Source organism: Arachis ipaensis, chromosome B6, assembly GCF_059453495.1.
Source record: "Arachis ipaensis isolate K30076 ecotype BB chromosome B6, ASM5945349v1, whole genome shotgun sequence".
Lineage (NCBI taxonomy): Eukaryota > Viridiplantae > Streptophyta > Magnoliopsida > Fabales > Fabaceae > Arachis > Arachis ipaensis.
The window spans coordinates 125,017,410-125,032,603 of NC_142441.1; the positions used below are offsets into that span (position 1 = coordinate 125,017,410).

At 29.7% G+C, this 15,194-nt stretch overlaps 1 protein-coding gene across 1 annotated transcript; it reads left to right on the forward strand.

The window, feature by feature from the left end:
* Positions 1–8,805: 8,805 nt before the first annotated feature.
* LOC107604988 (RNA binding (RRM/RBD/RNP motifs) family protein) lies at positions 8,806–12,455 on the forward strand. Its single transcript, XM_016306720.3, has 8 exons — positions 8,806–9,029; positions 9,156–9,259; positions 9,800–9,875; positions 10,585–10,656; positions 10,746–10,811; positions 11,051–11,391; positions 11,564–11,687; positions 11,965–12,455. Exons 1-8 carry the CDS (start codon positions 9,024–9,026, stop codon positions 11,983–11,985), a joined length of 810 nt encoding a protein of 269 aa, XP_016162206.1. The 5' UTR covers positions 8,806–9,023; the 3' UTR covers positions 11,986–12,455.
* Positions 12,456–15,194: the final 2,739 nt, after the last annotated feature.

A 15,194-nucleotide genomic window follows, 5' to 3' on the forward strand; every position in this document is an offset into this window, starting at 1 on the left:
CGATTGATCACGAGGATGGCTGATGGGCCTTGTATTCGGCCCAATCCTCGACTAATGCGAGTCAAGAGAGGTTGTCCTGTTTCAACTAAGATTCGTAACAACATGGATGACGTGGAGAAGACTACCAAAAAGAGGTGTGGATTATGTCATCGGGTAGGCCACACACAGAGGACATGTACTGCACTAGATGGGCATTTGTCCACATCAGGGAACATTAAATAGAGTTGTTATTTATGTTAATTCTACAACTTGTATTATTTGTGCTAATGATAGCCATGTATGAGTTCAACTAGTTGTGCTTCAACTTAGTGTGTTAAAAAAGCCCATGATATTATATTGGTTTAATTACTCTGTTGGTTCCTATAGTTTCACCAAATTTTTAATTAGGTCCCTATACTTTTTTCCTTTCAATTAGATCCTTACATTGCTTTAATTTTGTAATTAAGTCCTTCCTAATATAAAAAATATTAGAGTTAATTGAATATTTCTTCGCAAATTGAAGGTATTTATAATTAAAAACTTAATCAAATCTTTGACCGCGTGTATTTTGGTAAAAACATTATGTTAATTTTAATATTTTTAACATGAAAAGAACATAATTACAAAATTAAAAGCAGTGTAGGGATCTAGTTGAAAGAAAAAAAGTATAGGGACTTAATTAAAAATTTGGTGAAACTATAAGGACCAACAGAGTAATTAAACCTATTATATTTAACTTTTTCAAACATATAATAGTGCATATAAAAGTGTTCATTCATACAATATCAAACATATAAAAGTCCAACGTAATCATACAATATTAAACATATAAAAGTGTTCATAATCATACAATAATAAACATATGAAACTGAAACACTAACATCATATACTACTGTCTATGTCCATGGTTACGCCAGTCATCAAGTGGTGCCTCAAGACAACCACCCATCCCACAGGGAGGAGGATGGACGTCCCTCTGTGGTGCCTCAATTATATAGATGGTAGAATTATAATATCAAGAGACGTAATCTTTGATGAATCACAATTTCCTGCACTAATATTTTTTACATCACACAATAATTCTAACACAAAATCTGTTTCAAATAATGAAATGTTATCCAGAATTTCTATCATTTTCCTCCCTCTTCCCTTAACTCTATACAATCTATTTCACCTCCCTTGGAGGCTGCTTTTATGTCAATTAAAACAAGTACCATAGTTGCTGGATTACAAACTTCAACCTCTGGTCAAAACATCACACACCATCATAACACAACTAGTACCATTCCTATCTCAAGCATCCAAATTGAACCTCAGGGTGATTCAACTTTCTCTCTACCTACATCACACAAAGGTAATTATTATCATATGGTAACTAGATCAAAATCAGGTAAAATCACACCTAAAACTAATCAAGTTAGTCATTTATCATCTAAACTATTTTAATTTGATGTTGTTCCTAAAAATGTAAAGACTACAGTACAATCTTCAGTTTAGAGAGAAGCTATATTAACTGAATATAAGACTTTGTTATATCATAATACATGCTACCAAAGAATAAAAAACTTGTGACATGTAGATGGGTGTTTTCTATTAAGATAAACTCAAAAGGGGAAATAATTTGGCATAAATTCATATTAGTGGCTAGAGGATATCTTCAAATAGATGGAGTAGATTTTGATCGAATCTTCTCTCTTGTGATTAAGCCAGTAACCATTAGGATCATGATCACTACTGCATTATTTAAGGGGTGGAGAATTAAACAATATGATTTTCATAATGTTTTTCTCAACGGATAGTTACATGAATCGTGTCTATATGCTCCGACCATAAATTTTTGAACACTTTAATTCTCATTTAATTTGTAAATTAAATAAAGTTATTTGTGTGTTAAAACAAGCTCCCCAAACTTGGTACTTAACTATCACTACAGCTTTAAAAACTATAGGTTTCAATAACACTAAATCTAATCATTCTTTATTCACTAGACACATTGCTCATTCTGTCATGTATATTTTAATCTATGTTGATGATATGTGGATTACTAGTCATAATGAGAATGAAATGTATTTTGTTCTTACAAAATTATATTCTAGTTTATTACTTAAAGACCTTGGTGACTTCAATTACTTCTTAGGTATTGAAGTTGTTAAACATGCTGATAATCTTATTACCTTAAATCAGACTAAATATATATATATAAATTACTATTGAGAGCTGGTATGCAAGACTCTAGACCTATGACTACTCCAATGATATCTTTTTCTAAATTATTAACTCAATCAGGTACTCCCTTTGAAGATCTAACCTTGTTTAGAAGCATTGTTGGAGGCCTTTAATAAGCTACTATAACCAGACCTGGCATTGATTTTTTAGTTAATAAATTAAGTCAATTTATGGCCAAACCTTGTCAAGATCACTGGTGTGTAGCCAAGAGAATTTTAAGATACCTTGTTGGCACTAGTGATCAAGTTTTTTATTTTTATAAGTCAATTGATTTGAGAATTATTGCTTTTTCATATTCTGATTGGGCTTTAGATCTTGATGATAAGAGGTCTACAACATGTTATTACATTTACTATGGTCCTAATATGGTTTCATAGAAATGAACCAAGGAAGCTTCAGTCAGTAGAAGTTCTACAAAAGCTGAGTTTAGAGCACTAGCAACAATCTTTGCATAATCAACTTGGATTTAGAATTTACTCCTTAAAATGTAGCAGCATTGTCTCACCTCACCAAGTGTTTTCTGTGACAATATGTCATCAGTATTGCTTGCATACAATCCTATTCTACATCAACGAACAAAGCATGTTGAGCTAGACTTATACTTTGTTAGAGAACATGAAATGAAGTGTCTAGTCTTCGTCACTCATATACCCACCAATGAACAAGTAGTTGATATCCTAACTACACTGTTATGCATTATGTTGTTTGACAAGTTCAAGAGCAAACTCAGGCTGTACAATAAGCCCCCCTGAGTTTTGGCGCGGGAAGGGGGGTATAGAGGGTATATGAGTCAATTACTTATAGTTAGTAAATATCTTACTTTTCTTGGTTCTCTTGGAGTGCTATTCCTAGTATAAATAGCTCTCCTCTCTTATCTGTAATATATATTTTGAATATACAAAATTCACTTTACTCTTTCGCTATTCTCATATTTACTTAACTCTTCTTTATAAACTATATATATATATATATGAACAAGTAAATATAAAATTAAACTAATAATTTCCTTGAATATCAATGACACTGGATTAATTTTAATTTAATAATAGATGATAATTCCATGTGTTTATTACATGGTGATAAATTTATTTTGAGAAAAGAACAAATATGTCCCTAACCTTTTGTCCCACGGATATTTTCATCCTTGACCATTTAAAAATACTTTTAAGTTCTTGACTTCTTTAAATGTTAGACATATGAATCCCTTTTTGTTCATATGAGTTTGTCAGACCCAACGAAAAAGCCTGACGTGACTTTCATTGTGATAACCTGGCAGTATAGATGCACACAGAGAGAAAATTTTTAAAATGGGTCAAATAAGTCTCCCTACTTCAAAACAACGGTGTTTGTCTTAGTTGTTGTCTTTGTCACTAAAGAGCGAAAAGCTCTCTTGCTGCTCACTGAATGGTGCGTCAACATTGAGAGTGCTAGTGATCAGAATAACATTCCTCTGAGCCATTCTAGCCGAGCAAATATTATAGAACCACCACCAATTTCAAAACCAATTCTAACACCTCAATTACTACTTCACAAATCCAAAACATCATCAACAAGAAAATCATTCTTACTCTTAACCTTCACAAACTTTTGATTCTCATTACCATTCTTAACCAAATCAAAGCAACCAATGCATTCTTTACTCAACCGTATATTTCTTTGTCTTTGTCACCACCTTGTTTCTCTTTGGCTTCAGCTTCAATCTCCTTTTGCATCTCCTTAGCCATGTCCCTATCGTCCGCAATAGCCAATGTCTTGAACTTCCCCTTGGAACCACTACCGTCTAATTTCAACCCCATTCTCCTTCAGCTTCTTGTTGAATCTTCGATGTTCTCGGAAGATCGACCCAAGTCGGTGATGAACTCAACAAGTACCTTATCAACGTTTCCGGTGCGAGTCTCCATTTTGGTGCAAACCTTTAAAATGAGAGACAAGTACTTGAGCTTCTTCAATGAATCTTTTGAACTCTCTACTGCCATGAATTTGATGAAGAACCGAAGCTAAAATGATTAATTTGGAACTAGCGTGGATTTGTGGTGTTATGTAAATGAGAATTTGTGGTAAAATCAAGCATCTTTGATATCAGAGAAATTCTAATTGGGATCAAACCAAAGAAGAAAGAAACAAAAAAACCCTAATTGAAATTTTGTAAGGTGGTTAAATCCATTGTTACAGTATGTTAGCACTCTTCACCACCAACCTTCACGCACAATGGCCCCTTAGTTGAATGATTAGGGCTACTAATCAAACAATGTCATTTTAAAGTAGGGGACTGATTTGTCTCATTTTAAAAACTCTCTCTGTGTATGCATTCGTAACAGCCAAGTTAGCACAATGGGAGCCATGTCGTCAGACTTTTTCGTTGGGTCTGACGAACCTATATAAACAAAAAAAAATTATATGTCCAACTTTTAAAGAGATTAGAGACTAAAAATATTTTCAAATGATCAAGAACAAAAATCTCTGCAGGATAAAAAATCAAGAATCTATTTATTATTTTCTCATTTATTTTTGATAATTTTAATATTTTATAATCAAACTTCATAGACAATATAATCAAATTATATTCATATATATATGTACGTATAATTAAACTTTATAACTTATGTTACCAAATTCTACTTATACCTATAATCAAAATCCGAAATATAAAATTGACTCTAAGTTTTTTTATTCATGAAATGTTTTATTATTATTATTATTATTATTATTATTATTATTATTATTATTATTATTATTATTATTTGATTAGTCTTTAACAAAAATTTTTTATTTTATTGTTAAATATTTGATTATTTGATAATTAATTAATCTGCTAAAACATATCATTTTCTTCGAAGTAACCCCGTCGACGTCCTAGAATTCTTTTGAAGAGGTGGAGTGGTAGGCACCAAATTTTGCTAAGAAGTTGGGGGAGTTAAGTCGGACTGCTTCGAAATTGAAAAAATACTAAAATTGATAGCCCTAGCAGCACGGGCAGCAGCATTGCTTGGCCTGTTGCAAGCGATGGAAAGCACCCGATTTACTTATCATTTTGACTGCAATACAAAAACATGAATAGTTAAACATTGAATAAAAAAATAATAAACATTAGCTAACAAAAGGATAAAGCCCTACCTAACTCGGTCTATACATAATTTAGACTCTTGGTAATTAACATCTTTGTGTTAGAGATTGCATGCGTGTGTGTAAAATCTTTAAATTTAACTAGATTGCCCGAAAGACAACATGAAGAAATTTACTCTAAGACCGACCTTAAAAGTCGCACCTCGAATAGGGGTACTATTCATACCTTGATCAACAAATACAAGCCCAATAAATACCACTCCAGTAATATAGATCTCCCACTCTATCTAGGCTAAAACGAGAGCAAGGCCAAGCCAGTGAATTTTATATCCGAACAACTCAAAATTTGAGTCTCATGATCCAAGTTCGATCCAACTTTAGGAGCAAGTTTAAACTCATTCCCATTATTTCGGTTACCATAGTATAAATGAGAACCATTCATCTTTGTATAATTTCTCCTACAATAAAAAAAATAACCGCTCGCTATTATCATAAAAGATTCATTACACTGATGACTAATTTAAGTATCAGAATATTTTACAGGTACTCCACCATTATTCAATAAGTGGATAAGAAGATTTCTAAAAGTGTACAAATTACTTGTCCAATCCAATAATCTCGTTTTTGTTTCAAGTAATGTCTCTCAGCGTTATGACAATTATAATAATTATCTTTTAAATTGTTAAATGATGCCAAATTTAATTTACAATATATTAATATTTTTTGATAAATTAACAAATTTTATATAATATTTATTCCAAAACATATAACAATATGAATATTAATTAAAAAATCATTTCATTAGACGCGTTATTAATTATTTTATAAAGTTAACCTTTGAATATTATTAATATTTACTTTTAAAATGTAATATTAAAAATTTACTTAATATACTAAAATTAATTTTTTTTTCAACTAATGAAAGTTAGGTGTCAACTTTTCATGAATTTATTTTTTTTCAAAAATAAAAATACTATTCTCTCTTTTAAATTTATTTTAGAAAAATATCTTTAGTATAATTATATTACAATTATATTACCATTAGCATTTAATGAATAATGCATGATTATATTAATTTAGAAAAATATCTTTATTATAATTATATAAAATCAATCTACTTATCTACTTATTATACTAAAACTGAATTTTTTCCCAACTAATAAAAGTGATGTGTCAATTCTTCATGAATTCATTTTTTCTCCAAAAATAAAAACACTATTCTCTCTTCTAAACTTATTTTAGAAAATATTTTTATTATAATTATATTACAATTATATTATAATTAGCATTTAATGAATAATGCATGATTATACTAATTTAGAAAAATATCTTTATTATAATTATATAAAATCAATCTACTTAATATACTAAGACTGAGGTTTTTCCCAACTAATGAAAGTGAGGTGTCAATTCCTCATAAATTCATTTTTCTTCTAAAATAAAAGTACTATTCTCTTTTCTAAATTTATTTTAGAAAAATATCTTTATTATAATTATATTAGAATGTTATTACAATTAGCATTTAATGAATAATGCATGATTATACTAATTTAGAAAAATATCTTTATTATAATTATATAAAATCAATATTTAATACATTATCAACTAATGAAAGCGAGGTGTTAATTCCTCATAAATTCATTTTTTCTCCAAAATAAAAGCACTATTCTCTCTTTTAAATTTATTTTTAAAAAATATATTTATTATAATTATATTATAATATAATTCTATGATGTATAATATATTTTAGAAATGAGATAGAGAGAAAGAAAAGGAGAGAATTCATTAGTTTTAGAGGAAAAGATTTAATTTTAATTGCAATAAAAGAGTAACGTATAACATATTTTAGTTATAAAATTAGTAATAGATAATAGATATGAAATACATATTAAAAATAAATTAAATAATACATATGTTTATACTCATATATATAATAACTTATTTAGCGGCTACATTTTGGTTACTTTTTATTTTTGTTATTAAGTGCTTGTTTGGTCGCCATTATTTTGTTAAGAAAAAGATCTTTTTTTAATGAAAAAAGATCTTTTTTATTTTTTAGCGTGTTTGGCAAATTTCTAATAATAAAAGTAAAAACACTAGAAAAATAAAAAAAATGATCTTTTTTGAGAAGCTGTAATTTACATATTTTTTTTATAAGATCTTTTTTCCTTTAAAAAAAAGATATTTTTTATGTAATAAATAAATAAAAAAGTACTTTTATATTATTATACCCAAACATAATTGATAGATAAAAAGATCTTTTTGTATGAGATATCCAAACATAAAATTACTTTTACCTCTCCATAAGATCTTTTAAAAAAAGATAACTCAAAAAAAGATCTTTTTTTAAAAGCTCACCTAGGGGTGCACATGGGCCGGGTGAAGCTGGGTTTGATGTGACCCAGACCCGACCCGAAATATACACCGGGTCTATTTATTAGACCCGAACCCGACCCTAGACCTGATGAAATCAATACACTTTCGGGCCACAATTATACCGGGTGAAAACCGGGCCGTTAACATTACATTACGTTGATACCTTCTTTGTAAGCTAGCATGTAAAAATATCCAAATTTCCAAGACTTCAACCATTATTTAACATGGTAAATTTCACTTAAAAAAATATAACAAGAACCAACCCTTCTTTAAAATTAAAGTATAACCACAATCAATACTAAAGCAAAACCACAATCAATACTAATATTGTCTAATAATACCAAATATTTAAATCAATACAAATAACACAATATTATGCATTAGTCTAAAGTCTTATACATTCTAAAGATAAAACATTAACTTATAGTCTTATAATGACTAATAACACAAAATATTAAGGTTTACAATACTTAAATTCCACATATGAATAGTCATTATCCATCACTAATAACACAAAATATTAATTGTGTATGATGACCGGGCCACCGGGCCGACTTCGGGTGACCTGAGCTATGGCCCGGACCCGACCCGAAATAATTACCGGGTCTATTTTTGAGACCCTTACCCGACCCTAAACCCGATGAAATCACATCAAATTAGCTCCTAAAGTGTTCGAGACCGGGCCGGACCTTCGAGCCGGGCCGAATTTGTGCATCCCTAAGCTCACCTAAACAAGCTCTAATAATAATATTTTTTTAAATTATAGACGGTTGGAGTATTAACCTCAAATATAAAACGATTTAGTTTAGGATGTAAAAGTTGAACTTTTTAAGTTTTAGAAGGTACAAAAATCTGGAATGCAAAAATTTAAAAAATTAAAAAATTTTAAGATACACAAATCAAACCTTCTAATGTTAATATTTCTCATAATTTTAAAAAATACAAAAAATTATAATATTAAAATATATCACTAATCTCATTTCCATTTAAAAAAAATTAGCCAATTTTGGTTCGGTGGTAACATTTTTGTCCACATAATTTGCAACAAAAATATATTTTATCCAAAAAAAAATATTTTTAAAGTTAATATTTAAATAATCAATTAATCATAGGATTACACGTATTAAATAATTAATAATTTTCTTAATGACATTCGGCAACTCATTATACAATATACAGCCTACCATTACATTCTTCGTCCTCTCTTCTCTCTTCTCTCTTCTCTCTTCTCTCTCTCTTGTTCAATTCAACAAAACTCTCTGCTGTTCCTGTTCTTGTTCTTCGTCTTCTGTGACACACCAATAAACCATCACCATCACTCTACGCATTCGCGGACGCCAAATAAGAAGCATCTTTCCCTTGTTTCTTCAAACATTGCAATGCAGGTTACTGCTCACTTTGTTCAAACTTCTTCTTCTTCTTCTTCTTCTTCAAAATCCATTTCCCCTCTTTTCTGAGTTTCCGTTACTTCTTTATTACTTTATTTTTTATTTATTTATTTTTTGGTGCAGACTAGGACGGTTCAAGTGAAGCAACTCTCAGATCTAGCCGGTGAGAGAGAGATTCACGAGTTCTTCTCTTTCTCCGGAGAAATTGAGCACATTGAGATCTTGAGGTACGTACTTTTCTCATTTTCTGTGCAGAAAATTCTTAAATTTTAGCTTATTTATTTCTTAGAATTTGAAGAAAAAAAGAAGGTTTCTTGAATCCAGTTTTCGTTAGCTCGAATTTTTAAGACCTCTGGCTAGGATGTTTGGGGGGGAAAGAAAAAGTACAAAAGGTAGACAAGAAATCACGTGCTGCTCTTAACAGTTAACGCTTAAACATTTTATTTTTAATTTATTGATATTAAATTTCATTAATTGATGTATTGAGAGTAAAGCAAAGCTGAATAAGGTAGGGTGTAACTTTAACCATCATTCTATTTTATTTTACTTATTAATTTATTTTGGCCTTACTCAATCCCAGCTAAGAAGTTAAGTGGAAGTTTGGTACACTTAAGATGTTCTGTTTTAGGATTTGAACTAGTATTCTATGCTGAAACTATATGTGGCTTGAATTCAGCTCCTGCAGTTGCAGCATTTAACATCCTTTTTTTTTCCCCCTCTAAATAACAAAATGATAAAGATATTATATTGTGGCTCTTTTTTTGCAGTGAACATGGGAAATCAAAGACTGCATTTGTGACATTTAAAGACCCCAAAGCACTTGAAATTGCATTATTGTTATCAGTAATGTCTCTTAGCTATTTTGATCATTTTGCTAATGAAATCTTTTAATCATGCTTGTTATGTGTGTCAGACATGTTGAAAGTGCTCTATTGTGATTTTGAGAAGTTAATGCTTTTTGTTATGTTGAAAATTTATGAGGTTGTGAATTAAGTTGGTTCATATTGTAAATAAGAAACTATGTCGTGTTTGTTTCAAGTAGAATAATGTTTGTCATATCTGTTATACATCAACATTAGGTGCTGTGATAGGTGCTGGGATATGATGTAAGATTGCACACCTTGCAATAGATGTTTAACAAAACGTCACTTGTATGACAGTATTATGGGGCAACCTGGTTTATATAAAGATATAGTTCCCTCAATAATTAAATGAATTCAAGTGAACTCTAGAAGGAACTATGACATTGAAGCCCTCAAGAATCGAGAAGCCACTTTGGAGCTTCTGTTAATTAGATTGCAAGTTGTGAAAAATGTTTCATTTAAGTACATTTATATATATGTTGATAATTGACATTTCAAGTTGAAAGGACCAATTTCTTGAAATTAGAACCAAGTCTATAACCAGAAATACCTTATCTTTCTGACCTATTTTTCACTCTTTTGTCATGGTCACATGTTGTCATTGATACTGTTTTGGGAACTTATTCATGTAATACAAGCTTTTTCACCTTATGGCTTCTGGAAGTCAAAGTTTTGTTGTCTTTTATCAGGGAGCAACAATAGTAGACCAGATTGTGAGTATAACACCAGCTGAGAACTATGTACTGAATTCTGAGTTGCAGGTACATATGGAAAGAACTCTTAAATAATATATATTCTTGTATGATGCATTGTTGTGAATTTCTGAACTTATAATGCAAAATTTATGCAGGAAGTACAAAAGGTGGAAAATGCTGTAAGTGTAGCACCATCCGGAGATGTTATGCTGAATAGCGAGGTAAATAAAAATTCATAGTTAACGTTTTTTTCCTGATTAGCTGTTCTCGATTTGCATGTGCCTTGGAGTTGCAAAATAGTTGAGAAGATTAATTCAATATTTCTATTCCATGCTATCTCTTTTGGTTCGCATTTTGAAGAGTTGTTTGAGGATAAAGTACTAATCAGTAATCAACATATTTGTTTTCATGTTCTCTTTCTCCAACTGAGCTTATGTTCTTTTTACTGCATCCCTTTCAGGAGGGGAAAACCAGCCCCACTAATGGAAGAATGTACCTTAATAGAGCACAGGATGTAGTTACGAATATGCTGGCAAAAGGTTCAGCAATCAGACAAGATGCCGTTAATAAAGCTAAAGCATTTGACGAAAAGCATCAGTTAACTGCTAATGCATCGGCAAAGGTCATTTCCTTTGACAAGAGAGTTGGACTCACAGAAAAGTTGACAGTTGGCATTTCTGCAGTGAATGAGAAAGTGAAGAGCGTGGATCAGAAGCTTCATGTTTCCGATAAAACGATGGCAGCGATATTCGCAGCTGAGAGGAAGTTGAATGATACAGGATCAGCTGTCAAAACTAGCAGGTTTGGCTGAATATGAAACATGATCTCCGTTGCAGCTTATTTTCTTGGATTTCTGTATGGAATTAAAGAAAAATAAATTTTAGATTTTTTCCTAGATCATACCCGGATGAACTATAGTCTGTATTATTTGGATGTCAACGATGATGAAGTGCATACTTGTGGTCCCTTGCAGGTATGTGACTGCCGGAACGGCATGGTTAAATGGTGCTTTTAGCAAGGTGGCGAAAGCCGGACATGTTGCCAGTACTAAAACAAGAGAAAAGTTTCATTTCGCTGTTTCAAACTTGACTGCTAAGGTTGGCTTTGCTCTTACAGTATCACTCTGACAAATATATATATATGTTTTTCAGGGGGGTGGTGCTGGGTAGTCTGGTAGAACTAGCTTGATTTCATACCTTTTAAATATTCATTCTGCAAGAATTCAAGAAATACTTGCATGCTATATGAGCATATTTGATGCTTATATTAGAAACATTTACAACCACTCTTTTTTTTTTTTTTTTTTTTTTAATTTTCAACTAAATTATTTGACGGGAATCTTGTGTGATAACATGATTTTGTTCAATTATGCAGGAACCTTCCGTGGCTGCTTAGGCCACAATTTTTGGTAAATCACGTTGACTTCATCAAATCCTTTATGAAGATCTCTTTCAGACTTTAAAGCATGTTGTGTGGTCAACAAGGTGTTTTTTTTCATTCACTCTTTCAAGTTGTCCTTCAGCTCTTAGATGCATGGGCAAGTATGGTGATTCAATTTAATCCTATTATTTTTTTGTATTCTTTTGTCACTCTGGTATTTTTAGCTGTTGCTTCTTTGTAATTTAGCGTTGGTGATTTTTGGGTTTGTTTTCTCATTTCTTTTTGTCCTTTTTTTCTTTATTTTTTTTTTTTTTGTGAAAGGAAAAATAGTTATAGGTGTGAATTGTGATGCTATTGTATTTCGTTATTCAAAGTTATTTTTGAGGGGGAAAAAATAGTTGTGCCTGTATTCATGTAAGAAGACCTATATCTTGTTCTTCTTCTCCATTCAAGGATTTCTGTGAGAAATAATCTTGCAGTCCATAGAATTTTATTTCCTTTACATGTACCATTGGTGAATATTGTGAAGTAAAAATGCAAATATTCTTTCAAATTATGTACAAAAAAGATAATAATAATAATAATAATAATAATAATAATAATAATAATAATAATAATCTGTGGAATTGTAAAGAAAAGAAATAATACTCATCTTTCAAATAACATAAACCGATCTACATTTTTTATTAGAGTTTAATCAGCAAAGAATTTAGAATATTATCCGAAAACACAGTCATTTGGATCCTTGCGGGCGAAATGATTGAAATTTCAAATTTAGTGCTCCCTGCTTTTGACCAAAATGATGTTTGTTGTCGGCTAATCAATGGTTTAATTGTATATTGTAGTACTACTGTCTACTGGTAAAACCTTGAAATAAGTAATACAGAAAAGGTTTTGAATTGTTGGATTCAGTTTGAATCCGTATATACCATTACATCAATAATTTACTATGTATATTTTATTTTCACATGCTTTCACGTGTAAATTGTGTTTCCTTTCTAATTTTTTTTCAGGTGTCCTTGACTCTGCCATCTTCAGGGTCTCAGATAAAATAAAATATTTACTGGAGTATACTATTTGAATTTTTGATAAAATAATTTAAAAAAGATATTTTTTAAATGATGATTTTAGTTTGATAAAATATACTTTTCTTTTTAAATGGTAAATTATTTATATATTTGATCCAATTTTTGTTGAAATATTTGAAAAATTATTTATACAGTACGTACAAAAATTTGAGGAAATATTCTGCACTCAATCCTTTATCATTTTTTTTTATTTTTTGGTAATTTATGTAAAAAAATTGCAAAACAAAAAACTTGTTGAGCACAAATCACTGAATTTAGAAGGTAGAAAAATATTATTTTTTAAATAAATTTGTAAAGATCACCAGGGTGACAATGGGACGTAAAACCCGTCCGTTTCTACATATTCCTATAACTATTAAAATTTAACAAAAAAATTAATTTTTAAAATTTTTATAATTATGATCACGTACATAACATAAATTAAAAAATATATATAAGAATGACAAATATCAAATAATATTATTAATAATTTTATTAATTTTTTTACATATATATTATATATTAAAATTATATATATATATACTAGGACGGACTAAGATGAATATTCTATAACTGGATAGGAACAGAGTGGGTATCCACATTTTACAAATTTTAAGTAGTGTTGCCATTTTTGTTAGAATCTAAGATTTTTTTTTTTTTTATGGAATATGACTTTGTATTTTTTTATTGTTTTTGTTAAATTGAGATTCTCTTTAAAGGACTAATTTTTTTTCAAATAACATTTTATAAAAATTGAATATTTTAGGAGATGGTTTTCTCTATTTGTTGGAATTAATGATTTATGAGGAGGGCTGAGATTGACTGCATTTTATTTTGTATAAGGTTTGCAAATTACAAGGATTTTTTATTTTTATAAATTAAATAAATGTAATAATTATCGAAATAAATAATTTAAAAAATATTTACCGAAATAAATATTTCTATCTTATTTTGTTTATACTGTAAACGAGATAAGATGGATTGACGCGAAACGTGTATATCTTGTTTACAGTGTAAACGAGATGCATGTATTTTAAAAAAAATTGAAAATAAAAAATATTTAATAATATCAATAATCCAAATTTTTAGTATGCAATTAGTACATAAAAATGTTGGTAGAAGAGATTAAAATGAAAAGATGAAAGCGTGAAGTTGAGGTTAATTTTTTTACATATTATCAAAGCATGAGTGCAATACAGGAATATTATGCTAATTTAGTGTAATGTACCGACATGGGAATTGAAAATATAATAAAAAAAATCGTTAGTAACGATTTCAAAATGGACAAAATGATATGAAAATGAGACTAACGATTTTTAAATAGGACAAAAATTATAGAAATGGGACTTATAATTTCAAGTAGGACAAAAATGTGTTTGGAATCTATACCATCATGAAATTGATAGTGCTGATTTCCTTTTTTAAAATTTTTGAAATTATTTAATTCATAAACATGAGTAATGATTTGTTTGTTAACTTCTCTATATATAGAGTGGGTGAATGTAATGTCTTGCGATTCTCGATCTATTCTCCTCTTTCTAATGCTCTTCTTTTACTTCTTAATTTTCTTATTATTTCTTTTTTCATGTGTGCAAGCTATTTTTTTATTTCATATTTGCGGGTAAATTTTTTTTATTCATTTTAGTTATATAATTATTTTATTTTAAGACCATGATATTTAGTTAATTCTTTTTAAAAATTATAATAGAAATATAATTTTCGTGATCACAAAAATGAATAATAATATTAGTTTTAAAATTTATTATAATAGTCAAATTTTATCTAAAACAGCTGAAGGTGTGATATTTATGTGTAATAATCCTTGTATATCTGTTCTTTCTTTTATGGCGTTCTTTGAAGAATTTAAGAGTTATATTTGTCAAAATATAGATTCGCATATACCAAAGAGGGTGACAAATATTTTATACAGACGACCTATATTAGTATTCGGTGGATTCGTTCAATTTCAGGCGATGTGCATCGATGATGACATAAGCCTGCAAGAGATGTTCTCAATCTACTATCCAGCCCAATCACAAGTGTCTGTTATTGAGCTGTATGTGGAGTTCGAACAATTACCGAATACGGTGGAAGAACATGATTATGATTTCGATTGGAAAAGTTATAACGGTGACAGCGAAGAGGAATATGAAGGCA